Source organism: Gymnoscopelus braueri, assembly GCF_963280865.1.
Source record: "Gymnoscopelus braueri genome assembly, chromosome: 9".
NCBI classification, from domain to species: Eukaryota; Metazoa; Chordata; class Actinopteri; order Myctophiformes; family Myctophidae; genus Gymnoscopelus; species Gymnoscopelus braueri.
This window is the reverse complement of record NC_137610.1, coordinates 7,831,137-7,858,694: the sequence shown is the minus strand read 5'-3', so window position 1 is coordinate 7,858,694 and position 27,558 is coordinate 7,831,137. Positions and strand designations below refer to the sequence as shown.

At 40.2% G+C, this 27,558-nt stretch overlaps 2 protein-coding genes across 4 annotated transcripts in view; both read right to left on the bottom strand.

Annotated features, from left to right (window-relative positions):
- pllp (plasmolipin) overlaps positions 1-27,558 on the bottom strand; it is a 53,875-nt gene that overhangs the window by 13,647 nt on the left and 12,670 nt on the right. The window lies entirely within an intron of this gene.
- The window catches only part of LOC308091329 (scavenger receptor cysteine-rich type 1 protein M130-like), a 28,231-nt gene continuing 3,682 nt past the window's right edge, over positions 3,010-27,558 (bottom strand). Inside the window, exons 1-24 of one of the 3 annotated variants that reach the window (XM_080436853.1) lie at positions 22,062-22,293; positions 20,438-20,470; positions 19,457-19,542; positions 19,220-19,324; positions 18,498-18,685; positions 17,112-17,323; positions 16,347-16,544; positions 15,459-15,607; positions 15,280-15,352; positions 14,498-14,530; positions 11,840-12,145; positions 11,207-11,239; positions 10,813-11,112; positions 9,970-10,275; positions 9,537-9,569; positions 8,997-9,302; positions 8,587-8,904; positions 7,552-7,977; positions 7,158-7,457; positions 6,434-6,739; positions 6,038-6,337; positions 5,005-5,535; positions 4,728-4,819; positions 3,010-4,583 (exon numbers count right to left, since the gene is read on the bottom strand). In XM_080436853.1, coding sequence (XP_080292979.1) covers positions 4,230-4,583; positions 4,728-4,819; positions 5,005-5,535; positions 6,038-6,337; positions 6,434-6,739; positions 7,158-7,457; positions 7,552-7,977; positions 8,587-8,904; positions 8,997-9,302; positions 9,537-9,569; positions 9,970-10,275; positions 10,813-11,112; positions 11,207-11,239; positions 11,840-12,145; positions 14,498-14,530; positions 15,280-15,352; positions 15,459-15,607; positions 16,347-16,544; positions 17,112-17,323; positions 18,498-18,685; positions 19,220-19,324; positions 19,457-19,542; positions 20,438-20,470; positions 22,062-22,104 — 5,031 coding nt within the window. In that variant the 5' untranslated portion in view covers positions 22,105-22,293 and the 3' untranslated portion in view covers positions 3,010-4,229. Of the gene's footprint in view, positions 4,584-4,727; positions 4,820-5,004; positions 5,536-6,037; positions 6,338-6,433; positions 6,740-7,157; positions 7,458-7,551; positions 7,978-8,586; positions 8,905-8,996; positions 9,303-9,536; positions 9,570-9,969; positions 10,276-10,812; positions 11,113-11,206; positions 11,240-11,839; positions 12,146-14,497; positions 14,531-15,279; positions 15,353-15,458; positions 15,608-16,346; positions 16,545-17,111; positions 17,324-18,497; positions 18,686-19,219; positions 19,325-19,456; positions 19,543-20,437; positions 20,471-22,061; positions 22,294-27,558 lie in introns of those variants that run through there. The other 2 variants (XM_080436852.1, XM_080436854.1) reach the window with 2 other exon arrangements.

Sequence of the window (27,558 nt, the reverse complement as noted above, 5' to 3'; positions counted from 1 at the left end):
TGATCCGTTGTTTATTTCCTGAGCAATGGAATCATGTTGCGGTGAAAAGACGCTTGGACACTATACCGACGTTGGCTCCATAAGCTGTAGCCTTTGATTTCCTTTGAATAAAACCATATTTGATCAAGGAATTGACACTCTCACTTCTGGTGATCATAGGAAAATTAGAATCACAGATTTTCATTGAGAATTAGCAGAGAGAGAGAGAGAGAGAGAGAGAGAGAGAGAGAGAGAGAGAGAGAGAGAGAGAGAGAGAGAGAGAGAGAGAGCCTGATGTTGCCATTCTGCGCCGTTGCGCGCCCGGCCCGACAGTACTGTATCCATTGCAACCAGAACCAACTGTACACCAACAAGGACAAAACGATAATAATAATTATTAGTATTATAATAATAGCATCAATTCGTTCACCATAATAAAGAATAGGATGGACGCACACTGTCGCACAGGCTATTATATCGCATAATCCAAGTAAATCCACTGTGCGTAAAGGTGAGTATAAGGATCTTGAGGGAACATCTTAGGATCTCGAGCACTCAAGTTAATAAGACGTTAGAACGAGATAAGGATCTTGAGGGCACGACATAAGGATCTTGTTCCCACACTTTATTATGATGTGGGAACATCCTAGGATCTCGTGCGCTCAAGTTAATAAGATGTTAGAACGAGATAAGGATCTTGAGGGCACAACATAAGGATCTTGAGGGCACAACATAAGGATCTTGTTCCCACACTTTATTATGATGTGGGAATGACTTAGGATCTCGAGCGCACATCTTATTATGATGTGGGAACATCCTAGGATCTCGTGCGCTCAAGATAAAAAAAAATCTGCTCTATGGCCCTTTAGGGGCTCCGTAGCGCAGAGAGAGAGAGAGAGAGAGAGAGAGAGCGAGCGAGCCTGATGTTGCCATTCTGCGCCGTTGCGCGCCCGGCCCGACAGCTGTATCCATTGCAACCAGAACCAACTGTACACCAACAAGGACAAAACGATAATAATAATTATTAGTATTATAATAATAGCATCAATTCGTTCACCATAATAAAGAATAGGATGGACGCACACTGTCGCACAGGCTATTATATCGCATAATCCAAGTAAATCCACCGTGCGTAAAGGTGAGTATAAGGATCTTGAGGGAACATCTTAGGATCTTGAGCGCTCAAGTTAATAAGACGTTAGAACGAGATAAGGATCTTGAGGGCACGACATAAGGATCTTGAGGGCACGACATAAGGATCTTGTTCCCACACTTTATTATGATGTGGGAACATCCTAGGATCTCGTGCGCTCAAGTTAATAAGATGTGGGAACATCCTAGGATCTCGTGCGCTCAAGATAAAAAAAAATCTGCTCTATGGCCCTTTAGGGGCTCCGTAGGCTTATAGATCTGCTATTTACAAATGATTTTTTACACATTTTAAACTTGTGAAATGGGACATTCTGCACAATGAGTACTTTTACTTTTGGTACTTTAAGTATATTTTGATAATACTTTTGTACTTTTACCCAAGTCAATATTGATTACCGGACTTTTGACTTGTAACAGAGTATTTCTACACTGCAGTATTGATACTTTTACTTAAGTAAAAGATTTGAGTACTTTTTCCACCACTGTGTATATCTACTGACTACACACTCTTCTATTACTACTTATACTGAGGCTCCACAAGAGGGCGCTATCATCCCAGTTTTATTTACCGTCTATTTGACAAACTAATGTAGAACTGATCAAATGCAAGACACTTTTACTGGACACTTTTACAGTTCCTCTGGCATTCACTTGTTGGCATAATGTAGCAAAGCTGAATGAAATCAATGAATGGTAACAACTGTTGATAACATTCATTATACATATTAGCATTGCTTTAACAACATGCTAACAAGCTTCCTGCATGTGTGGTGCCATTAAAAAAGGGTGTTCAACTATTTTACTAGTAGCCTACTACTCACAGACAGTGGTGTAAAGTAACTAAGTACATTTACTCAAGTACTGTAGGCTACTTAAGTACAATTTTGAGGTACCTTTACTTTACTGGAGTATTTCCAATTGTCCATACTTTTACTTCTACTCCACTACATCTCAGAGGCAAATATTGTACTTGTACTCCACTACAATTATTTGAAAACTTCATAGTTACTAGTTACTTTGCAGATATAAATGATTACATTATAAAACATACATTAACCACTTTAGCCCTATTTTATACCTAGGCTATTTGAAAATAGCCTATCTACAAGCTCACAACGTGCCGCATCGTGATGCGTTGTGAGCTTGTAGATCTGCTATTTTCAAACAGTACATTTTACTTTTGGTAGGCCTACTTTAAGTACATTTTTATACCAATACTTTTGTACTTTTACTCAAGTGAATTTTAAATTCCGGACTTTTACTTGTAACAGAGTACTTCTACATTGCAGTATTGATACTTTTACTTGAGTATAACATTTGAGTACTTTTTCCATCACTGCTCACAGAAGTGTGATAAAACCCAAATATATAAAAACAATAACTACCTAGGCTATAACTATAACTTGTAATATTTATAACAAAACAAAATAAAAAGGTAGGCCTACTGTCGGCCTATTCTGTGTGTACGATTTAGAGAGAGGTGCACCCTTAGTTTTAACAGGGATTTAGGCTGCGGCTTTGCGGGTGGATGAAAAATAAAACATCTTCACTTTGGTGGGTAACGCACAAAGTAATGTAGTAACGTAGTGTCATTTTACTACAATATTACAGCTTCTCCTTGTAGTAATGCGTCATATTACCCGTTACCGCAATTCGGTAATATATTACGTAACGGCGTTACGTTACTAACGCACGTTACCCAACACTGGTCATTGATTGATCAGTGATAATCTTTCATCACATGCCTGTTGTAAATGTTGTGAGTCTCCTGCTGTTATGAAACTATTGAAAACCTGTTGGATGTGTTTGTGTTCATGGTAACCATGACAACGTCCCATATTACACACAACACATTTAGGAGAGGAACACTTCAGCAGATTCATCTTTATTGGCTTTTATTTTCTTACGGTAACAAAAATTAAACATCAAACATAACATATTGTATGAATGTAAGTGTTGAACACTGCTGTCAGATGACTAATCAACAGTGAACTTTACATCATTAAGAAGCATTCGGGTCCTTCTGCTTCTGAAAACACACAATGGATCCTATAGGCTCATCCATAATGGTTTGATTGGTTTTATTAATGTAACGTCCAAACCACACCTATGCATAATGTAAGGGGTAACGCAGGTTTTTTAGGGAAAAGGATGGTGTCACAAAATAGCAACTTGGCCACAGGAACGCCCCTTGTGTTATCCACTAAAAACATTAAGATGTAATGTTCATAACAAGCCTTGTTTAAAAACACCAATCAAACGGTAATTTTCCCCCAATATAAAAAAGACGGGCACAATGCATGACTGTAATTAACAATAAAATGTCACCTGTCAGGTGATAAGAAGCGGCCTGCTCACTCCTCATGCATTGAAGGAAGCATGAGCTCAGTTCGGGGCTCTCCCCAGGCTGGCAGAGGGAGAGTAGCGACCAGGATTACAAGCTTAGGCAATTGGCACTGGGTGAAAAAATGGGTTACAAAAATCGTGGGATAAAAATGTAAAAAACAAAAACAAAAAATATATAAAATAATGATGCTACCTTATTAACAGATCCTCAAAAGCAGTGTTAAAATATGTAATACTTAAACATCTAAAAGTAAGAAGTTAATTATACAAAAAGATCTATATACATAATGTATTAACACATCTCCACATTCTCTTGTGCCAATAGAAACAAATGTAATTACATCAATAGTTGTGTAGCTCAGACTCTGATGGTTCACTGTGTGACAATCTATGATCTGAATGACTAATGACAAAAACACCTGGTCTGCAGAGACATGCACCTGCCACCGGTACAGTAAGATCAATAGATTTATTGATAGCTAATTACTGATAGTTATAATGACTTGATGAAACATCATGAGGGTGAAGACAGACACGGTCCAATGTGATCTGATCTTCAAACACAGAGCTCTTGTTCCCTGTAGGTGTCATTGTCTTCTGACTTGTATCCTCATCAATGTTTTCACCGAAGACTTTATCTGCCTCTTCTAAACCTCACTTGGTCTTTCTGGTACATTTACAGTTCAGTGTAAATGTTCAAACCAGTTGACTGAGGTGATGGACAGTTATGTGATGGATGTGACATGAACTTTTTAGAGATCCACCTCATACACGTGGTGTCCTGGTTCTTCACTGGGTCCAGCTTCAGACCCTCCAGGTAGATCTATGTCGTCATACTGGTGGTATTCTGTCTCTTCACTGGGTCCAGCTTCAGACCCTCCTGGTAGATCTATGTCGTCATACTGGTGGTATTCTGTCTCTTCACTGGGTCCAGCTTCAGACCTTCCTTGGAGGTTTATCTCTTCATACTGGTGGTATTCTGTCTCTTCACTGGGTCCAGCTTCGGCATCGGAACCAACAGTGTTATAATAAACCATCTCAACGTTCTCCCGTCCTACATTATAATAAACTCTGGTCTCCACTTCTGCTCTCCGCCCTCTGGTGGCCTGGAGAAACACATCAGCACACAACTTAATCTTACTGGATCAGATCAGGTTCTCTTCAACACAAACAGTGGAACTACTTAATTTATATTCTGGTCTGGTATTGAATGAAGATGAATAACGATTGAATAAAGACGTATAAATTACCTTCGAGACACGATACAGGACATAGCTTATCATCACCAACAGAAGCAGAGTTACGACTGTAACTTTGAGGATGTTAGATGTCAGATGAGAAGCTGTGAGAGATTTTACAACATCAAAACATCAAGTAAACATCAAACATCAAGTAAAGATCAATCTAATTAAAAAGTGTATTTGATGTAATTATTTTACATTTGTTAATTTATGTCATATTCAATCCTGCTTTATGTAATTTGCTTGATTGAGTTTCATATTGTGAAGTCAATGTAACTCTGGTTACCTGTGACAGTGACAGAGAGGAACTGGCTCTTATAGTAGAAGTCATTTGAGTAAACATTGATGTGATAAATACAGCTGTAGTTCCCGTGGTGGGTGAGGTCTGCTACAGGAAACAGGAAGTTGGCAGAGTGATTGACAGCTGGCTGGGTGTAGGTGTGCGTTGTGTTGTAGCTGCTGTAGTTCTCTTGGTGGGTGTGGTTTGCTGCAGGAAACAGGAAGTTGGCAGAGTGATTGACTGCTGACTGGGTGTGGTTGTGTGTTGTGTTGTAACTGCTGTAGTTCCCTTGGTGGGTGTGGTTTGCTGAAGGAAACAGGAAGTTGGCAGAGTGATTGACAGCTGGTTGGGTGTAGTTAGGTGTTGTGTTGGATCCAGTGAAGGTGAGGTGGAAGAACCCTCCTGGGTACTGTGGCTGAATGGAGCAGGTGAGGGAGAAGCTGTAACCCTCCATCACCTGTGGCCCCTGATGCTGGCCCTCAGAAACCCCATTCATGGAGGAGGAGAAGAAGGTGATGTTTGGATTAAATGGCAGATCTGTAACATGACAGAGGTGATTGACTGAAACAACATGTGTATACACAGAGAGAAAATGACAATAAGGTCAAATGAGAGAAATATCAAAAGATTGGAAATAAAAATATATAATATAATATATATATATAATATAATAATATAAACATATAAAACTGCTCTAAACAGACAGATGACTAATTGTGTCTGATTCTAAACTGAGGGAAATCTTGACAACATAAAGACTCAGGTCAAGATCTGCAATAATCAGCTCATGTATTAAGAATCATGAGTACTTATGTCTTTTAAAAATTAAATCACATTTCAAATCAAAAGTTATTGGTCGAATGTAATGAAAGTAGAACATGTATTTAGGTTCTCATTTATCCTGAAACTGAAGTGAATGTGCAAACAACATACATTAGGCAGACAGACAGACAGACAGACAGACAGACAGACAGACAGACAGACAGACAGACAGACAGATAACAATGTATATATGCCATTGAGGAAGTCACTGTTTTACCTGAACAGATCACCTCCAGTCTGGCAGTGGAATTACCAGAAACCTTTGTGCCACACTCTCTCAGTGAAGACTCTGAGCCAACACAGGAAGATGAAATCCACCAAACAGGTTCACGTGTAAACCCAGAATTCCACTTTCTTGAAAAAGCAAAGCCACAGTCCAGCTGTCTACACACTACAGATGATGACTTCAGGTTCCAGTCAGACCAACCATCCACTGGTCTCCACTCTTCCTGGTGTTTAATCTCCAGTATACCAATACAGTTACTGATTCCTCCCACCAACCTGACATCAGCAGACTCTGTACAGAGTCAAGAGAGTAAACAGTAAAGAAAACAAATATATTAATGTCATTAGAAAATGATAATCCAAACCAAAAATACAATTTGTAATTTACCTAAGCAGGTGAGTTCAACAGTCTTGTCGGGTGAGCTGGTGTTTCTAGTTGAGTCTGAAGTTCTACAGTCCAGGAGAACAGACTCGTTACCTTCACACTGGAACTCTTTGGTCCACATTGAAGTGTTCACTTCTCCATAGAGCGCCCCCTGGAGGAATGAAGGAGCCCCACAGCCAAGCTCCCTACAGACCACCTCTGCATCCTGCTGGTCAAAGTCACCTTCATACACTGAGACCCACGACTGATTTGACTTCACCTCCACTCTGCCTGAACACAAACTAGTCCCATTCACCAACCTCACTGACTCTGGAGAGAGAGAGAGAGAGAGAGAGAGAGAGAGAGAGAGAGAGAGAGAGAGAGAGAATACATTTCAAGTCGTACACTTTGATAGGCTGATGATGAAAACATGATTGTCATCAGACTTTACAAATGACTCACTACAAAGTAGAGGCTTTTTCATTTTCATTACTCCACTGCTGTTCAAACACAGTTTCCGTCAGAGACGCACAATAATCTTGAGATATACAGTATGTTGTTGTGATATCACGATAATGACAATGTTGTTACATCCCCACAAAACCATATATACAGTAAAACATACACAAACACATTACTATTTAGTTCTAAACCTCCTGGGCTTTCAGTCATGAGGGGTGCAGAACCCAGGGCTGTGGCTGTAAAATAAACTGTAAATATTACTGTTGTTAAAGTAGTAGCTTGTTACCTGAACAGATCACCTCCAGTATGTACAAGGAAGTAGCAGACATCTGTGTTCCACACTCCCTCAGTGAAGACTCAGACCCAACACAGGAAGATGTAATCCTCCACGTAGGTTTATGTGTAGAACCAGAACTCCTTTCTGTTGAAACAGCAGAGCCACAGTCCAGCTGTCTACACACTAGAGATGATGACTTCAGGTTCCAGGCAGACCAACCATCCACTGGTCTCCATTCTCCCTGGTGTTTCATCTCCAGTAGACCAGTACAGTTATTGGTTCCTTCCACCAACCTGACATCATCAGACTCTGTAGAGACAAGAAAGTAAACGTAAACAACCCCAAAACGATTATGTTCATTATAAAACGATAACCCAAACCTAAAGTGTAGTTTGCCTTTTACCTGAGCAAGTGAGTTCAACAGTCTTGTCAGGTGAGCTGGTGTTTCTAGTTGAGTCTGACGTTCTACAGTCCAGGAGAACAGACTCATTTCCTTCACACTGGAAGTCTTCGGTACACATTGAAGTGTTCACTTCTCCATAGAGCGCCCCCTGGAGGACTGAAGGAGCCCCACAGCCAAGCTCCCTACAGACCACCTCTGCATCCTGCTGGTCAAAGTCACCTTCACACACTGAGACCCACGACTGATTAGACTTTTTTAGACTTGTGTTTGACGGGGCTTCCCCAAAAATGAATGTCAACAACCTCTCTAAAGCTGTAAGTATATCGTGAGACAAATTTGATTCTGACTCCACCTTCAACGACTGATTAGACTTCACCTCCACTCTGCCTGAACACACACTAGTCCCATTCACCAACCTCACTGACTCTGGAGAGAGAGAGAGAGAGAGAGAGAGAGAGAGAGAGAGAGAGAGAGAGAATTTAAAAGAGAATGATATGAATCCACTATTGAATATATATATATATGAATCCATTATGGATGCATTTTGAAATCTAAACAGATCAGAGGCAAGTCTTTTTAATGAACCCTTAAACACACAGAGAAAGACAAATAGCAATATACTCAGTGTAAAATAAATGAATATATATGGAAATACATAATCAGTAAATAAGAAACACATTCATTATTAATTAAAGAGGGGAAAAAAACAACTAAAAACGAACCATTGTCATCATCAGATCCTCCCCAATAGCTCATAGGAGACTAAAATCCCCACACCCTAACGCGCGCACGCACACACACACACACACACACACACACACACACACACACACACACACACACACACACACACACACACACACACACACACACACACACACACACACACACAGGTGCGTATGCACACACAAACGCATGCACACACAAACACATGCAAAGATGAATGGATAGTCAGACAGATTGACAAACAGACAGACAGATTAAATGAGTCACTGTAAAGATTGCTGTCATTGTTCAAGTCATTGTTTGCTTTACCTGAACAGATCACTGTGGGTCTGCCTGTAATCAAACCTTTCCGTTTGATACCAAAAGTCTCCATTATGACACAGTCGCTCAGTGAAGACTCAGAACCAGCACAGTAAGGTGTAATCCTCCATACAGGTTGATGTGTAAAACCAGAACTCCTTTCTGTTGAAACAGCAGAGCCACAGTCCAGCTGTCTACACACTACAGATGATGACTTCAGGTTCCAGTGAAACCCACCATCCACTGGCCTCCATTCTCCCTGGTGTTTCATCTCCAGTTTACCATTACAGTTATTGATTCCTCCCACCAACCTGACCTTATCAATCACTGTAAAGAGTCAATAGAGTAAACATTAATGCAATGCAATTACTTGTATTATAGAATATAAATCCAAAGCAAGGAAATAGCTTGTCTTTTACCCAAACAGGTGAGTTCAACAGTCTTGTTAGGTGAGCTGGTGTTACTAGTTGAGTTTGAGGTTCCACAGTCCAGGAGAAAAGACTCGTTGCCTTCACACTGGAACTCTTTTGTCCACATTGGAGTGTCAACTTCTTCATAGAGCGCCCCCTGGAGGACTGAAGGAGCCCCACAGTCAAGCTCCCTACAGACCACCTCTGCATCCTGCTGGTCAAAGTCACCTTCACACACTGAGACCCACGACTGATTAGACTTCACCTCCACTCTGCCTGAACACACACTAGTCCCATTCACCAACCTCACTGACTCTGGAGAGAGAGAGAGAGAGAGAGAGAGAGAGAGAGAGAGAGAGAGAGAGAGAGAGAGAGAGAGAGATGTTTAGAATAAATGAGAAACAATAGCATCCCGTCTCACTCAAAGTATTGTGAGAGAGAAATCATTATTACTTAAAAGATTACATTATTTAACCACCGCAGAGGATACATGATTACTACATGAAAGCATTGTAAACAATCAGTTGTTCTTCTTTCATCTTTGTTTACCTGTTGAGTTGTGTGTTGGTGTAATCTGGAGAGCTGAGGAGAAAAATCATCAAATAAATGAGTTTCACTGTACCAGAGTGCATGGATCCTCTCTACCAATACAGCAGCTTGTTGATGTGTTGAAATACAGGACAAGAGGTCCTTTGTTTATCCTGTTTGATGCTATTTATTAATGAAAATTAGTTGTCTACAGGAATATATAATTAACTATGTGTTTGTTGATAGCAAATAACTTTAATTTTGTCACCCTCTGTGATTTTGATTACTGCATCATGCCAAGAGATGATATAATGGACTGAATTGAATTTGGATATAAAGATTTCGTTACTCTCCTAATGGTATTACAAATGTATGCGGCACTTTTAGATTCATATCACATAATAAAGTTCATATTTTGGTAAGTAATAATCCAAAGATATAGTTTGTCTTTTACCTGAGCAGGTGAGTTCAATAGTCTTGTCAGATGAGCTGGTGTTTCTAGTTGAGTTTGAGGTTCTACAGTCCAGGAGAACAGACTCACTGCCTTCACACTGGAACTCTTTGGTCCACATTGGACCCTCCACTTCTCCATATAGCGCCCCCTGGTGGACTGAAGGAGCCCCACAGCCAAGCTCCCTACAGACCACCTCTGCATCCTGCTGGTCAAAGTCACCTTCATACACTGAGACCCACGACTGATTAGACTTCACCTCCACTCTGCCTGAACACACACTAGTCCCATTCACCAACCTAACAGACTCTGGAGAGAGAGAGAGAGAGGGGGGGGGGGGATTGGGGGGGGGATGTATTGCGCAGTATGGCGAGAGAGTAAGCATTATGATTTAAAAAGTAAATGCATTAAACCACAACAGAGGATACATGAATCTTTAAAGAATGCATCTGGAACTCTAGATACTCTATTAAGTCTAAACATAAAGTAGACCTTATCTGCTCTACTATCCAGTAATGCGACTCGATATGTATTCATCTAGTAAAATCAACTTTACATAACAAATGGAGCTCTGTAAACGTGTCTAATCACTATTTTAAATGGACTGAATCAATTGTGAACTTCAGATGAAACAAAATGGCACGTTTTAAATGCATATTGATAATGACACAACTTTTAAAGGCACACAGACATGCATATATAGAGGGACAGACGTATGCACAGTAGAGACAAGCTATAGAGACAAGCTAGTGTGTGAGAGAGAGGGCAATTATATAAGAGAGTGTAAAGATTAGTGTCATTAAGAGAGTGTAAAGATTAGTGTCATTGTTGAAGTAATTGTTTCACCTGAACAGTTCACCTTCAGTGTGACAGTGGAATCATAAGACTTTACTGGTCCACACTCCATCAGTGAAGACTCAGAGCCAACGCAGGAAGATGGAATCACCCATCCAGCTTGACGTGTAGAAAGAGAAGTAAATTCTGTTGAGACAGCAAAGCCACAGTCCAGCTGTCTACACACCACAGATGATGACATCCTGTTCCAGTCAAACCAAGCCAACAATGGTCTCCACTCTCCCTGGTGTTTCATTTCCAGCATGCCACTACAGTTACTGGTTCCTCCCACCAGCCTGACATCATCAGACTCTGTACAGAAAATAAGCAGTAAAAAGCATTACATTAATAAATACCTTCAAGACTGTAATCTATTATCAGTTGTTCTTCTTTCATCTTTGTTTACCTGTTGAGTTGTGTGTTGGTTTAACCTGGGGAACTGAGGAGAAAAATCATCAAATAAATGAGTTTCACTTTAACAGAGAACATGGATCCTCTCTACCAATACAGCAGCTTGTTGATGTGTTGAAATAAAAGACAAGATGTCCTTTGATTCTCCTGTTTGAAGTTATTTATTTGATATTCAAAGGCTGGGAATGAGTGAATGATGAAATGTATGACTTATATAAAAATAGATTAAAATACAAATGTATAAAGGAATGAAAATAAATGGTTTGTTTATAACAAACAACATTAATTGAATTAAGAGATATAGATATCTTCACTGTAATAATGTTACCATATACAGCATTTTATAAAATAAAATACATCATATTTTGCTAAGTAATAATCCAAACCTAAATTGGGCCCTATTCAGGGAGCCGCCTTACCCATTATCCCTGAACTTCTTTGCCATTTTTTCCTATTTTGAAAAACATTTTCAAATAGTTCAAAAAGCCGATCTACAAGCTCACAACCTGTCGATGTAGATCGGCTAGTTGAACTATTTGAAAATGTTTTCAAAATAGGAAAAAATGGCAAAGAAGTTTAGGGATAATGGGTAAGGCGGCGCCCAGAATAGGGCCCAAAAGTCTCTTACCTGAGCAGGTGAGTTCAATAGTCTTATTAGGTGAGCTGGTGTTTCTAGTTGAGTCTGAGGTTCTACAGTCCAGGAGAACAGACTCATTGCCTTCACACTGGAACTCTTTGGACCACATTGGAGTTTCCATTTCTCCATAGAGCGCCCCCTGGAGGACTGAAGGAGCCCCACAGCCAAGCTCCCTACAGACCACCTCTGCATCCTGCTGGTCAAAGTCACCTTCACACACTGAGACCCACGACTGATTAGACTTCACCTCCACTCTGCCTGAACACACACTAGTCCCATTCACCAACCTCACTGACTCTGGAGAGAGAGAGAGAGAGAGAGAGAGAGAGAGAGAGAGAGAGAGAGAGAGAGAGAGAGAGAGAGAGAGAGAGAGAGAGAGAGAGAGAGAGAGAGAGAGAGAGAATTTAGAAGAAATAAAAAAACAAAAGCGTCCCATCGTATGCAGTGTTAATTATAATTTGAAATATGAATTAATTTAACCACAACAGAAGTTTTATGAATCTTATATGAATGCATATGAAAATGTAAACAAATCAGATACAAGTTGTTTAACTGTACCTCTGTACACACAGAGAGAAAGATGTTAAATACTACCTAAAATGAATAGATACGCAACAATATACATTTCTAACAGTAAGCCCATAAACAAACTGAATTAATATTTCAATACTCAAAGAGAAAGAAAATAACTATTATGAAACAATGTCCTCGTCTAGAGCTCATATACGTCTAACTAACATGAAACAATGTCCTCCTCTAGAGCTCATATACGTCTAACTAACATGAAACAATGTCCTCCTCTAGAGCTCATAAACGTCTAACTAACATGAAACAATGTCCTCCCCTAGAGCTCATATATGTCTAACTAACATGAAACAATGTCCTCCTCTAGAGCTCATATACGTCTAACTAACATGAAACAATGTCTCCTCTAGAGCTCATATACGTCTAACTAACATGAAACAATATCCTCCTCTAGAGCTCATATACATCTAAGCTCCATACTCTAAGTCTAAGACCTAACAAGAGCTCATATACGTCTAAGCTCCATACTCTAAGTCAGGGCTACTCAACTTAAGATGGCTCAGGGGCCACTCAGCAAAATACCAAAAGTCCAAGGGGCCGCAAGCTAAAAATGACGGTCCTATTTTGGATTTTTTGATTTTCGTAACACTACGCATTGTTATTGTTATAAGAAAATGTACATTTTTGACATCATATTCTTTTCACTGTACCTGTTTATTTTGTGTGTATTTCCAGTGGCATCAGTTCAGCAAAAGCTAAGGTATGGCAAGGTTAGGGTTGCCAACTCCCAGAGATTGAAATAAGGGACACCTACCCTGGGCGCGCGGCTTAGCCGCGCGGCCGTAAAAAAATGGGGGTCAAACCCCCCAAAAAACCCGAAATGCATAGAAAACTATGCATTATACCTGTAACAATTGAAATGTAGCAACCCATATATTTGAACGGAAATGTATATTTTTATCCTGAGCTTAAAAAAAAAACAAAAAAAAAACCTTTCTTTTTTTTTTTGACCATGAGGGGCCGCCAAGACGCTGCGTTGGGGGCGCATGCGGCCCGCGGGCCGCGGGTTGAGTAGCGCTGCTCTAAGTCTATGACCTAACTAGCTCATATACGTCTAAGCTCCATACTCTAAGTCTAAGACCTGGCCACAAGATACCTTAGATAACTAATGGTGTTCTTACACATGTTTAATCACTATTTAGACAACCAGTATAGTTAATGATTCCTCCCAACAACCTGAAACAAAAATAGGGCTCGCAACTCACTTTGATGCTCCAAGGTTTATTCAAACAAACAGCAGATACGACGTTTCGACCCTTTGGGTCTTTTTCAAGTATAAACAAGAAAGCAGGAAATTACCTTAATAATTTGGTTGATCAGGGGCGGTACCAAGACTTAATAATTTTATTTATTTGAGTTTGTTTGTTGCTTGTAACTTGTGGTCTACAATGGCTAGGATCTGGACCGGGTCAAAATATATAGTTTTTGAGAAGTATTTTTTGAGAAATACATTTTCTGAAATGTGTTTTTTGAGGAATACTTTTTGAAAAATGTTTTTCAGGAGGTACTAAGTATAGACCTTATTGCCTGTCTGTTGATCAAATGAATAGTGTCGACTGTTTTTAAAATGTATATTTAAAAAAAAAATCCATATACATATATTTCTTCTAAAACATCTTTTTCTAAAAAACTGTAAAAAACCAAGAAAATGTTCTAAAAATGTTTTGTAAAAAAATGTAAAAGATGAAGTGCTGTCATTTGATAAAATGTTATTAATTATACCAAATTATTCATTTCTTGTATAAAAAGAGGTATTTTCCTGCTTTCTTGTTTATACTTGAAAAAGACCCAAAGGGTCGAAATGTCGTATCTGCTGTTTGTTTGAATAAACCTTGGAGCATCAAAGTGAGTTGCGAGCCCTATTTTTGTTTCAGTATCACTGTTCATACAGTTTAAGCTCAGCACCAAAGAACGGAGGATGTGCGTTATTTGTTTTTCCTCCCAACAACCTGACATCATCAGACTCTGTACAGAGTAAGCATTAATAATATACATTTGTATTTTGATCATTTTATTCCAAGACTGTAATCTATGATCAGTTGTTCTTCTTTCATCTTTGTTTACCTGTTGAGTTGTGTGTTGGTTTAACCTGGAGAGCTGAGGAGAAAAATCATCAAATAAACGAGTTTCACTGTAACAGAGTACATGGATCCTCTCTACCAATACAGCAGCTTGTTGATGTGTTGAAATAAATCCTTTGTTTCATCTGTTTGATGATATTTATTTGATATTCACAAGCTGGTAATGGCTGATAATTAATGATGAAATGTATGATTTATATCAAAATAAATTAAAATAATATGTACTGCAGTACTGACAACAGTTTTAGGAAATACAGTTTGTTGATAGCGCAAATACAATGAATTGTGTCACTTTCTGTACAATCTAATTACTGCATAATGCCAAAGGATAATCAGTTGAACTGAATTGAGATCTTCACTGACCTAATTTTATTACATATAATTTATTTATTTATTTTTATCATTTATCATTTCATTTTCGTATTTGTCTCATCTGTTTAAGAAAGTAGGTAGCTGATATATTGCACTTTTACCTTATACTCTTAGTTGCTTGTTTTAGAAGAGAATGCACTTAAGACTTCTGGTGATTAGTAGTTTTCTTGCCTACCTATGTTGAATGCACTTATTGTAAGTCGCTTCGGATAAAAGTGTCTACTAAATGACAGTTTGTCATAAATATCAAGCACTGTGTAGGTTGTTAACAGAAGCTACAAGTGACCACAGTCTTCCTGTAGCTTCATCAACTCTCTAAAGTTATACACAACTGTCCATCGTTCAGTACCAACGATGTGTGTGAGTGCGTGCGTGTGTGAGATCTCAACTCACAGCAGTTCTCACAGTCGTCTATCGTGTCACATTTCCACGAGAACGGAATGCACTTTTCATTCTTACAAACAAACTGATGGGGGAGACAGAGGATTATGTTTAGAATCAGTAATGTATCAAAAGCAGACATGAGACATAAAGTCATACAGCGTAACACAAGTGAAGGCGAAGTGAATCACCTGGCTGGCAGTGCAGTTGGACATGCACTGCTTGCCATCAGCTGCCAAGTAGGTGTTGGTGGGACAGGAACACTTGTAGCCTCCTCCAGGTGAGAGCAGACACAGGTTATTGCAGCCTCCATTGTTGGTCTGACACGGGTGACCGGCCACTGCAGGGTGGAGAAAACATGCACACATGGAACAAACATGAGAACACACACCTATATGTTAGAATAAAGCAATAAGCCACACACCAGGCTGTGGTTTAATGTGAGTTTAGAGAAGCTATGAGGTGTTGTTAGGAACCATGCAGAGCAGAGTGACTACAACCCTCTAACTGTTCTACAATCACTGTAAACCACGTCCTCACATGGTTTATTGCTTTGATAAAACACCAAATATGGCAACATGAAAATAGACAAGCCAATTAAAACTGTATTTAACATCAATTTCAGAATCATTTCTACAAGAAAATAGTCCCTGTCTGCCTGTAAACAACTAGGAGGTTGTACTGTAAATGCTCCTCTAACCTTGCTAAAGGAAAAACGAAATCACAAACAGTAATTCATCCATGGAAAGTTATGGTGAATATTGTTAACAAGGTGTTGGAGCAGTTATACACATACATGTGATCCATATGTGTGGTTTTAACATAACAACATTTACCCATCCTATAACTACTAGGAGCAGTGAGCAGCCATTCTACGGCGCTCTGAGAGCTATTAGGGGTTTAGATTAGAAAAAAATAGGTTTTGCTCAGGGACACACACAGACACATTGCTGGAATCGAACCTGCTACAACTACTGTAGAGCCTCTGGCTGCCCAGCCGGGCTCTCTAACCACTCAGCTATGGCCGCCCCCAGTGAGAGTGAATAGTGAGAGTGTTGTATACAGTAGGTGGTACAGACCCTCAGGTTGTCTATAGGGGTGATACATGTGGAGGTCACGTGGTAAGATCTGGTTGTTGATGAGACTGATCTTGTTGGTTCCCTGAGTCTTGTTGGCTCTGTAGATGGAGCGGGTCCCACTGTTCTCCATCTCTATCCAGTAGATGTGATCCTCAAACAGAGTAATAGCAGAGATGTAGTTGATGTCCTGACTCACAACTACAGACACACAAAAGCAAAAGAGTAACAATATTATAAAATACATGAACAAAGTATTATAAAGAATATTATAACAATAGTTAAAATGCATCAATAAAGTTTACAAAAGTAAATCATGTTCTCACTGTTTACCTTGTTTTTTTCTTCATGTAAAAATGAACATAATCCATTCTTATACACAGTAACACTCTGGAGTGTTAATTTAACCACATGAACCCTAGTGATCCTATTCTGGGCCAGACATACACCGGAAACGTGTCACACTGTAACATGAGCTTGTATCGGCTATTTTCTGCAAAGATATCTAATGTAATCCTTTTATCCAATAAAGAAGATTAAAGGAGGGTCCTAGAATAGACCCCTGGGGAACTCCAGTAAGTAAATAATCTAGTACTTCTTCCAGTACAAGTGCGTGTGTGTGTGTGTGTGTGTGTGTGTGTGTGTGTGTGTGTGTGTGTGTGTGTGTGTGTGTGTGTGTGTGTGTGTGTGTGTGTGTGTGTGTGTGTGTGTGTGTGTGTGTGTGTGTGTGTGTGTGTGCGTGTGCGTGTGTGTGTGTGTGTGTGTGACCTGTGTGTCTGTTGGTTCCATCCAGGTTGGCAAACTCAATGTGTCTCTTCTTCTCGAAGTCGCTCCAGTAGATGTGATCGTTGATGTAGTCTAACGTCAGGCCGTAGGGCTTGTAGATCTTATCCTTCACGGTGATGCTCCTGTTGGTGCCGTCCATCCCCATCCTCTCTATGTGGGGGTTGTTGTCACCCCAGTCTGTCCAGTACAAGTACCTGTCAGGGAGACACTGAGTCAGGGTCACTGTTTGACATCTTTACTGACAATGTAACATATTGTTGTTGTCGGGCAGAAATCTTGTATCTCCATATTTAAAAACTTTTGTTTTGTTTTGTAAATGAATGCCCTACATTAATTGTCCACAATACCACAGTGTCACCAAAGTAGCAGAAATAGCCGATGTACAAGCTCACAATGCGTCACAATGTCACACACTGTGAGCCTGTAGATCCTTTTATATAGCTGCCTTTTTATTAAAAGTGAAAGTGGTTTAGTGTGTCTTTGGGTTTTATATATATATTTAATCAATGAAAAGTATTAATAAAGAGCTTGAGACTAAATAACATTGGATCACAGATTATTTCCATTTCCTGAAAAGTAATAGTTTTGGACACAGTATGAGTTTTCCACCCGACATAAACCATATATCAATATGATAAAACACAATGAAGCCAACAGCTTATTTACATTGTGTGAACATGTAATTCACACTTACATGTAAGTAGTGTGTGTGTGTGTGTGTGTGTGTGTGTGTGTGTGTGTGTGTGTGTGTGTGTGTGTGTGTGTGTGTGTGTGTGTGTGTGTGTGTTGTGCCAATTACATACTCAATTTAGTGACAACTTACATGATACTATTTAAATGTTCCTCATGAGGTAAACTCTATCCTTCTTGTTCTACTACAAAAACATCTATTAAGTGACTTTTTAACTTCACTTTACAAGATGTATAGAATATGATGTAATTCAGTCTTCTTGTATCCGTGGTGTTTCACAGGATGGTTGATACATTCAGTGTGAGGTTCATGATGTCACCACAGTGTGAGGTTCATGATGTCACCACAGTGTGAGGTTCATGATGTCACCACAGTGAGGTTCATGATGTGTCACCACAGTGTGAGGTTCATGATGTCACCACAGTGAGGTTCATGATGTGTCACCACAGTGTGAGGTTCATGATATCACCACAGTGAGGTTCATGATGTCACCACAGTGTGAGGTTCATGATGTCACCACAGTGTGAGGTTTATGATGTCACCACAGTGAGGTCCATGATGTCACCACATTGTGAGGTTTATGATGTCACCACAGTGAGGTCCATGATGTCACCACATTGTGAGGTCCATGATGTCACCACAGTGTGAGGTTCATGATGTCACCACAGTGCTCTTACCCGTAGCGTACATCCACAGCCATGGAGCCTGGCTGGACCAGGCCGGTGTTGACCAGGACTGTTCTGTACGACCCGTTTAGTTTGGACACCTCTATGGTGTCACTGGCACTGTCACACCAGTACAGGTTTCCTGCCACCCAATCAACAGCCAGACTGGATGGAGAGCTGATCAACGAGTTGTGAAGGACCTGTCAATCAACCATACATGTACTCTGAATATACTCACTATATTTTATTAGCTTTTTTTTAATGCAATTATTACAATTATGTTTTATATAGGTTAGTGTAGAGTATTTTCATTAGTTTTTCACAAATATTCTAGATTTTGAACATTTCTATTTGAAAATAGCTGATCTACAAGCTCACAATGCGTCGCTTTGTGACGCGTTGTGAGCTTGTAGTTCTGATATTTTGGGGTCCTTGTCATGTAACAGTGTGTGAAGCCCTGGTGTAGAGAGACAGGAAACCAAGGACAGAAAGAGGAGAAAAATGTGAGACAAGACCAGGAATCAGATTCAAACTCACATCCTCACGGCACATGGTCTGTACACTTACTGACTGAAACACCAGACACCCTGTTTTCTGCTTTTACATTTAAAACTGATGTCACAAAGTATTTTAAATACAAGTATAAGTACTGAATTATATATGTACTGTAAGTAATTTGAATTCAGTTTCTCTTCCCTGTCATTCATCCTCATCGTTGTCATTGTCACACTGACCTGGACGTCACTGCCATTGATGTGCATGCGACTGATCATGGGGGGGTCCCTTTCTGTCCAGTAGATCATCTGCTGCTGATAGTCAAAGTCCAGAGCCCACGCCTCCTTCAAGTCCAGTCACACCACATCAGTTGTGTTAGTCTCAGACAGGAATACATTCCAGCATGTCAAAAGCAGTGTGTGTAGAATATTGTATAGGATCAAATAGGATGTGTTGTTATGTCTAATGGTTTTCACCTGTTTGAGCTCTGTGGAGCTGGAGCCATCCAAGCTGATCTTCATCAGGTTGGAGCCGGTGGATACGATGAGGAATGGCTCCACCTCTGGAGAAAGTGAGACATTACATTTGAGTTGGTTTACCTTTAAAAATATACAAGAACTGGGAAAGCATCCGTTTCATTTTAGATTTTAGCGTTGGCTATTAGAAAATAGCAGATCTACAAGCTCACAGCACGTCACTTTGTGCCGTGCTGTGAGCTTGTAGATCTGCTATTTTTGAAAACATTAAAAAAATATTGAAAGTGTTTGGAAAAACAATGGAATAATTCACATTCAAAACACAAATGTTCTCTTCTGGGGGATCGCTGGCACAAAACATTTTCAGATGGGGGTCCTTGGCCAAATGCATATCATTTTGGGGGTCCTTGGCACACAGAGGTTTGAGAACTACTGATTTAGAAGGCATTTGTAGAATGGGACTCAAGTCTTAACACACTCACCGCCAAAGGGGAGAATTCTCCCCTTTTCAGTCAATGGTCTTTACCGCCAAAGGGGAGAATTCTCCCCTTTTAATTATTATTTTTTATTTTGTTTTTGAATTCCTAAAATGTTTCTCTAATTTTTTAGTATAAATGTATAACCCTAACCCTAACGAATTAATTAAATTTAATTAAATTAATTAAAAAAAACTTCACTTCAATGTTAAAAAATAATAATAACAATTTTTCTATAAAAAAATGATTAAAAACCCTGGCAGTGGGTGATTTTATTATGAATAAACTTTGGCGGTGAATGGTTAATACGCTCATAAATGTAACATATGGATACATAAATAACCTTATAAATGTAAACTTATTGATCACCATGTTTAAAAAGGTTGGGATGTGTTTCCCCTCTTTGTCAAACACATCACTGACACAGTAGTGAAGCTGCTGTATTTACTGACTCACCTTTTATTCACTTTAAATACAAATATCTACATATTTCAGACAGTCTTACCTGTTGTGTTGTGTGTTGGTTCATTCTGGAGAGCTGAGGAGAAACATAAAAAACTAAATGAGCTTCAGTGTAACAGCTGGTTGGTTGTTGTGGTTTATCTGTTGAAATACAGGACAAGATGTCTGTTTTCTCCTGTTTGCTGCTATTTATTTGACATTCACAGGGTGGGAATGGGGAACTATAATTTATATCAGAAATAACAAAATAATAAGATCAATGACAATCGATAGTTTGTTGTAAACTAACAGGTTGGTTGCTGATAACATGAGATAAGTTTTCAGGGGGTCAAGTGGCCTCAAGAAAACGACATTTGTGCTGCAGAGCTCCTTGTGAGAGCTAAGAGTGACTACAAAGTTAACATGTACTTTGATGTCATCATAGAGTTCAACACTCACTGATGAAGACAATGATCAATATAAGTATAACATATATTATACATAATATAACATGCATCGATGCGTTTAAAGTTTCGCAGTAATTAGACGATGCGTTGATTTGCGACATTTTGTGCAATTTTGAGGTTTGGACAAAATCTGTAGAAGTAATATCAGAAATTTTGCTTTGCAAAAATCGGCCTCCTGGTGGTGCTATAACAGGCCGATGTGGACCTTTTGGGGCAGAGGTTCTTCCTTGGCCTCCAGGGAGTGTGCGTGCAAAAGTTTCACACGAATCAGTGCAACGGTGCCGGAGATGAGCTGCTCACAGACACACGGATGAACAGGGGTGAAATCGTAGTCTGCCCCCCCCCCCACAACCACCCAACAACTACAACAAAGCAGCAGCAGCCTGCACTCTGCAAAGACTGCGCTGCTGGCTTCCTCCAAGTTTACAGTAAAACAAACTGGTGGTGTGACCAATGGCCATTTACAATTATTAATACTATTATTATTATTAGTATTAGCCTATATTTTGGTTAAAACTAAGCCATAAAAAGTAAAAAAAACTAAACAAAAAAAAGATATATATATAAATAAAATCTAATTTTAAAAACAATTTTCGATTATGGAGACTGACGAATATTCGAAAAATCAGACATTCGCTGGCATATCCCTAGTGGGAGATGACATGAAACCACTGTTATAATATAAGACTCCATACTAAAGGTCCTTTCACACGGCAAGCGGCCAACGCGCGTATGTAATTCATTTTCAAAGAGAGGCGGGCGATTATTTGAGACGCGCGGAGAAGTTGAGGGGCGGTGAGGCGAGCAGGCGCAGTCCCGTGAAATCTTCGCGCGCACGTGCTCGTTTGTGCACATGTGCGAGGCCGACAAGAGCTGGACTGTGGTGAACTTTTGTTTTCTCCGCACGATCTTTAGCTGTGTATAAATATATCTGACCTTTGACCCCTCTGTGTGCCATGATGACCGCGCGCGCGCGCACACACACACACACACACACACACACACACACACACACACACACACACACACACACACACACACACACACACACACACACACACACACACACACACACACACACACACACACACACACACACACACACACACACACACACACACGCAGTAAAGCATCCAACGGTACTCATGGTTGTCTTAGCTTTGTGCCTCAGTGTGTTCACATCCACATCAACCAACAAGTGTCATTAAAACAGAGTCTTACCTGAGCTCCAGAGAAGGAGGAAAACTATCCCTGTACTATCCATGTCTGGATTAACTCACACTGGATTCTCAACTGGAACTTCACTGATCAATACTTGATGTCTGGAACTTCACTGATCAACACTTGATGTCCTGAACAGCACTGATCAACACTTGATGTCCTGAACAGCACTGATCAACACTTGATGTCCTGAACAGCACTGATCAACACTTGATGTCCTGAACAGCACTGATCGGCGATCACTGTCGTCCGTGTCTTTATGTGTGACACGACAACTCTCCTTATCTGATCATCACGTGGTTTCACTGGAAAGTGGCAGCGATCTTGATGACAGGAAGCTAAACCACAACCTGCCCTACATACGACAGAGGAGCATATATGCAAAATGGAGGACCACTGAACTCTGCAGGTGATAAAATGGAGGACCACTGAACTCTGCTGGTGACAAAATGGAGGACCACTGAACTCTGCAGGTGATAAAATGGAGGACCACTGAACTCTGCTGGTGACAAAATGGAGGACCACTGAACTCTGCTGGTGACAAAATGGAGGGCCGCTGAACTCTGCAGGTTACAAAATGGAGGACCACTTTCATTATGCATAGGTGTGGTTTTGTTTTTAAATTAATAAAACCAATCACTGTGCCAGATGCCATTGCCTTTAAGACCAGGCTGTGCAAGACATTATCCCCAGTGCCCTTACTCTCTCTGCCTCTCTGCCCATGGAAGATTGAAGAGCAGTATGACGTTGGCTTGGAATTAAATTATATGTGATACACAGAATTATTACTCACACATTGCTGGTTATAGAGAACTTTAAATCACAGCAATTACGCCTTGTGCGTAATTAACGGGTAGTGGGTATAGTGCCAAGGGATAGTGAAGGACGGAAGATACGGCCTATCGTTTACATGTCTCTGTCTGACAGATACTGTATGAACCTGACACATACATATTTAAATAAATTAAACAATACTGTCCCAATACTGTAATACTGTAAAGGGGCGGCCATAGCTGAGTGGTTAGTGAGCCCGCCTAGGGGGCCAGAGGCCCTGGTTCCCCCAGGTACGATTCCAAGCCACGCCAGCATGTGTTGATGAAATGAAATTTGTCCCTGAGCAAGACTCTTAACCCCTAATTGCTCACAGGCCCTCATTGGAAACAAGGCCGCAAGGACTTTCATGAACGTCCTGTTAAAAGGAATTATCCTTATCCTTATCCCCTCACGCATTACAAGGACAATATCAGTCACCAGAAACATGGTGCCTTGCTCAAGGACCAGGGGGGAGCCGGGGTTTCGAACCTTCTGATAAGCGGGCTGCTGTACCTCGTGTACCTCTATGACAGCCTGGTAAATTTCCCTTTAACTGCTCCTGATGAGCAGCTTGGTGCCTTGCATGGTTTCCTCCTCCATAGGTGTGTGAATGTGATGCATGTTGTGAAGCACTGTGGATAAAGTGCCTTGCTCAAGGACCAGGGGGAGCCGGGGATTGAACCTTCTGATTCCTAAGAGGTACCTCCTGTACCACTAGCCCCCCCCCCATGTACTGACAGTGTTAAAGTCAGTGTACCACTACCCCCCCCCCCATGTACTGACAGTGTTAAAGTCAGTGTACCACTACCCCCCCCCCATGTACTGACAGTGTTAAAGTCAGCGTACCACTACCCCCCCCATGTACTGACAGTGTTAAAGTCAGTGTACCACTACCCCCCCCCCCCCCAATGTACTGACAGTGTTAAAGTCAGTGTTGAAACTAACCTGGTCTCTCATTTCCTGTCTAACGTGCAGACTGCAGTTACACCTAAACCACAGGAAGCAGCTTCTCTGCTGCTCCCACCACACTCCTACAACCTTTACTTATGATAACGTTCATTTTAATAATAAGGTTTGAACAAACTTAAAATAGAAGATCTACAAGCTCACAAATTCACTTTGTGAGCTTGTAGATCAGCTATTCTGGACACATCTTGCCAGTTAGTAGTACCTCCTGAGCAGGGTAATGAGAACCATGTGAAAGCCAGTCATGTTTGGAAACAAACCCAGAACCTGTGAAATGTGTCACGCCAGTTTACAAGTCTCTTCATCTTTCCTATCTCTGCAAACAGTCAAATAAAGGCTTAAAAATGCTCAAAACAAGATCATGTGTTAATGTGATACTAACTCAAGGTCACAACACAGCTTTATTTGTTTACATCTATAGTCTGAATGCATTAATACTAAATAACATAATGTATTTATTACATCTATAGTCTGAATGCATTGATACTAAATAACAATGTATTTATTACATCTATAGTCTGAATGCATTAATACTAAATAACATAATGTATTTATTACATCTATAGTCTGAATGCATTAATACTAAATAACATAACGTATTTATTACATATATAGTCTGAATGCATTAATACTAAATAACAAAGGCCTTGAATTATCAAATGAATGTCAAATAAATGACATCATGTTCAGTTCTATGGTACTTTCTGCCTGACACAACCTAATATCACCACTAGGTGTCAGTGGTGTACAACAATTGGAGTCAACCAATGGTCATGATGGGTTTTGACAATAATTGTACAACTGATAGTCTTTGTTCTTTCTTTAGAAATAATGCATCTTTGTGCTACAGTAAATGTACAATTTAAAAAACTCAATCAATCAATAATGATGAATCCATCATGAAACTATGTAAGGTATCAAAGCATTGTGTTTGATTAATAAATACCAATAAAGTTTAGTCAATAGCAAAGTTTTGGTTTAATGAATTTCTTTGGGTACTAATACATGTTTTCACTTTAATCTGCTAGTGATTGGTTTAATCGCTGATAGCATTTACAGCCCATGTTATAAAATAATAATATGTGCAGTCATGGAACCGTAAGGTCATTAAGGTCAAGGTTGTCTTCAAATGGCATATTATTATAAACAAACAAAAGAAAAACAACTAAAAACAACTGTGATAGCTCACAATGGTAGAACATGTTCTCTGTTTAGCATATTAGAGCTATAAAAGGTTGATTACCATACCGAGTGGGCCGTGCTCTGAAACCTGTAATCACTCTCACTGTCATTTAGAATAAAAACCCCTATAGTTCTACGTCTAACATGTATAAAATCTGTTCTGTTGTCTTTCCAGCATCACACCTGAACCAAACAATATGCAGGCTCTATGCGCAGCAGACATGTTGGAAAGAAACTGGGCCTCTTCCTTACTTCCTTCACAGGTTTTACCAATGATACTAATGAAGGCTCTGTTCCATTCTGGTCTAACAGAGTCAGGGTGTTGACTCACTGGAAGGGGGGGGCATCCGTTCTATAGTTGTGGGCAGTTGAATGTAGGTTGTTTTCGCCGAAACAGAAAAGGCAATTTTTCCAAAACAAATAAAGAAGTGAACGGGCTGTTTTTTTTTGCCATCACGTGATTTGCTGCTGCTTTGCTTCCCTGGGAGTCAAATGGTGACTCCAAAATATGACGACAAATCTCGTCACTGGCCGTCAAAGAGTTAAAACATTTGAGAACCTCTGTGCTACACTAAATGGAACAGTATAATTGGGCTGTGAAGGAAGTAAGTCCTGTGAAGGAAGTAAGGAAGAGGCCCAATTTCTTTCCAATATGGCTGCTGTGCATAGAGCCTGTTGTGTGTGTAATTATGTCGCCTGCTGTGGTGACAACCTTCCAGGAAAAGTCAAAGCCGACCGAAACACCATTCCGGCGAAACATGGCCTTCACTACGTAACAGTTATAAGTGAAAAGGTGTGACATCATTTACTCCCATTACATCCTTGATAAGGTTTAACAGAGTTTTCACATTTCATTCGAGTTCTGTTAAACTAAAATAAAACATGATGCCAGACATTCATTTATGCTTGTTAAGGGATAGTTCACTTTCAAACATGTTTGGGGTCATTTTATCGTCTACTCAGGCTTTTGTGTTTCACCTCAGACAGTTTTTAAGTTGCTTGATTCAGTATTTAGATATTTGATATTCATTTTATCAGACATTTTATCAGACACGCCCCCTTCCTATACAAAACCCAATGAAAAAAGTAATTGAAAAAACACAGCCCCCTCACGCGTTAGAAGGACAATATCAGTCACAGGTGTTTTCAATGAATCCATCATGGTTAAAAAATGATGATTAATGATGTTTTTGACCGATATTAACTGACATTTGAGGGTCAGATATGTTGTCTGATCTAAAGAGAGAGAGAGAGCAGTTAGGGAAGGAGGTGTAGAGGTGGATCATGTCCTGGAGGTATTAAGGGGTAACACTGCATGCCCTTGGTTGGCTGTAGGTCATCACCACCGTATCGAACTGGATGCAGGAAACAAATGAGCCAGTAAATGGGACACAGAGGGGCCCGCTACCTCTCTGAACTCATCCAATGCCACGCCCCCCTCCCACTCCCTCAGGTCGGGTGATGATGCCACCCTCCTGGACACCCCCCCAAGACAAATAAGCCGACCTGGGGTGACAGGGCCTTCTCGTGGCCCGCCCCCTCACTGTGGTACTCACTCCCAGCTCACATCAGAGCTGATTGATTGATTGAATACTTTATTAGCAGTTTGCAAAAAGAAAAAAGCACACAAGGTCTGCTAAGAAGATTTTAAACCCAAGAAAGCACTATGGCTTGTTTCTATTGGGGTCCTTTGTATTCATTACATCTATATTATTACAATTGAGAGATCGTCTCACTTCCGGTGGTGCGACTGAAGGCACTTCATTTTTAATCATTTGTTTCGCCGAAATAACGACAATAACATCTCACATGTCACTACAACACCAGTCACAACGTGCGCAATTCATTCACGCAGTTATTCGTCCACTTTCCATTCCTCAACACACATTTGCCCCCTCACACCATAATTAAATCCGTCCAACACAAAATTCCCCACACATTACCGACACACCGGAAGGTGAGACCTTTTAGGAGCCTCAAAGACGTTGCCAGGTTGCGCGACAGTAATACGCAATCCGCTCCGTGAATTTTCCTCCGGAAGACAAAAGTCCAGCAACAAGCCACCAGCTTCATGCCAAAAACACCACAGATGGGGACAGACACGCTGGATCTATATAAATAACATACCTATGCCTATGGACCTTTCAATATATTCTACATATACATGATGTTATATATTATTAAACGCACTTTCTCTAACCAATTTACACCCACTTCACGCTTACAACTCCTGGACATGGCAACGTCGCTCATCGTTCTGTGATTGACAGCAAAAGTTGGCCAATCAGGTGGCGCGTTCGCAGCCTGAAAAAAAAACGAACGGCAGCCATTGTTGGTTGTGCGACTCAGGGTGCCAGTGCCTTCACTTCTTATTTTCACTTATTAAACGCTCTCAAACTTCTTCTTTGAGTCAAGGAATTCACTTATAACATATCGTTTGGATAGAATTCAGTTGTTTCACTTCATATGTGTGGTTAATTAATCATGACAGAGCCTATTTAAAAATAAAAATTCAGAGAACCGGCAGGGTCGAACA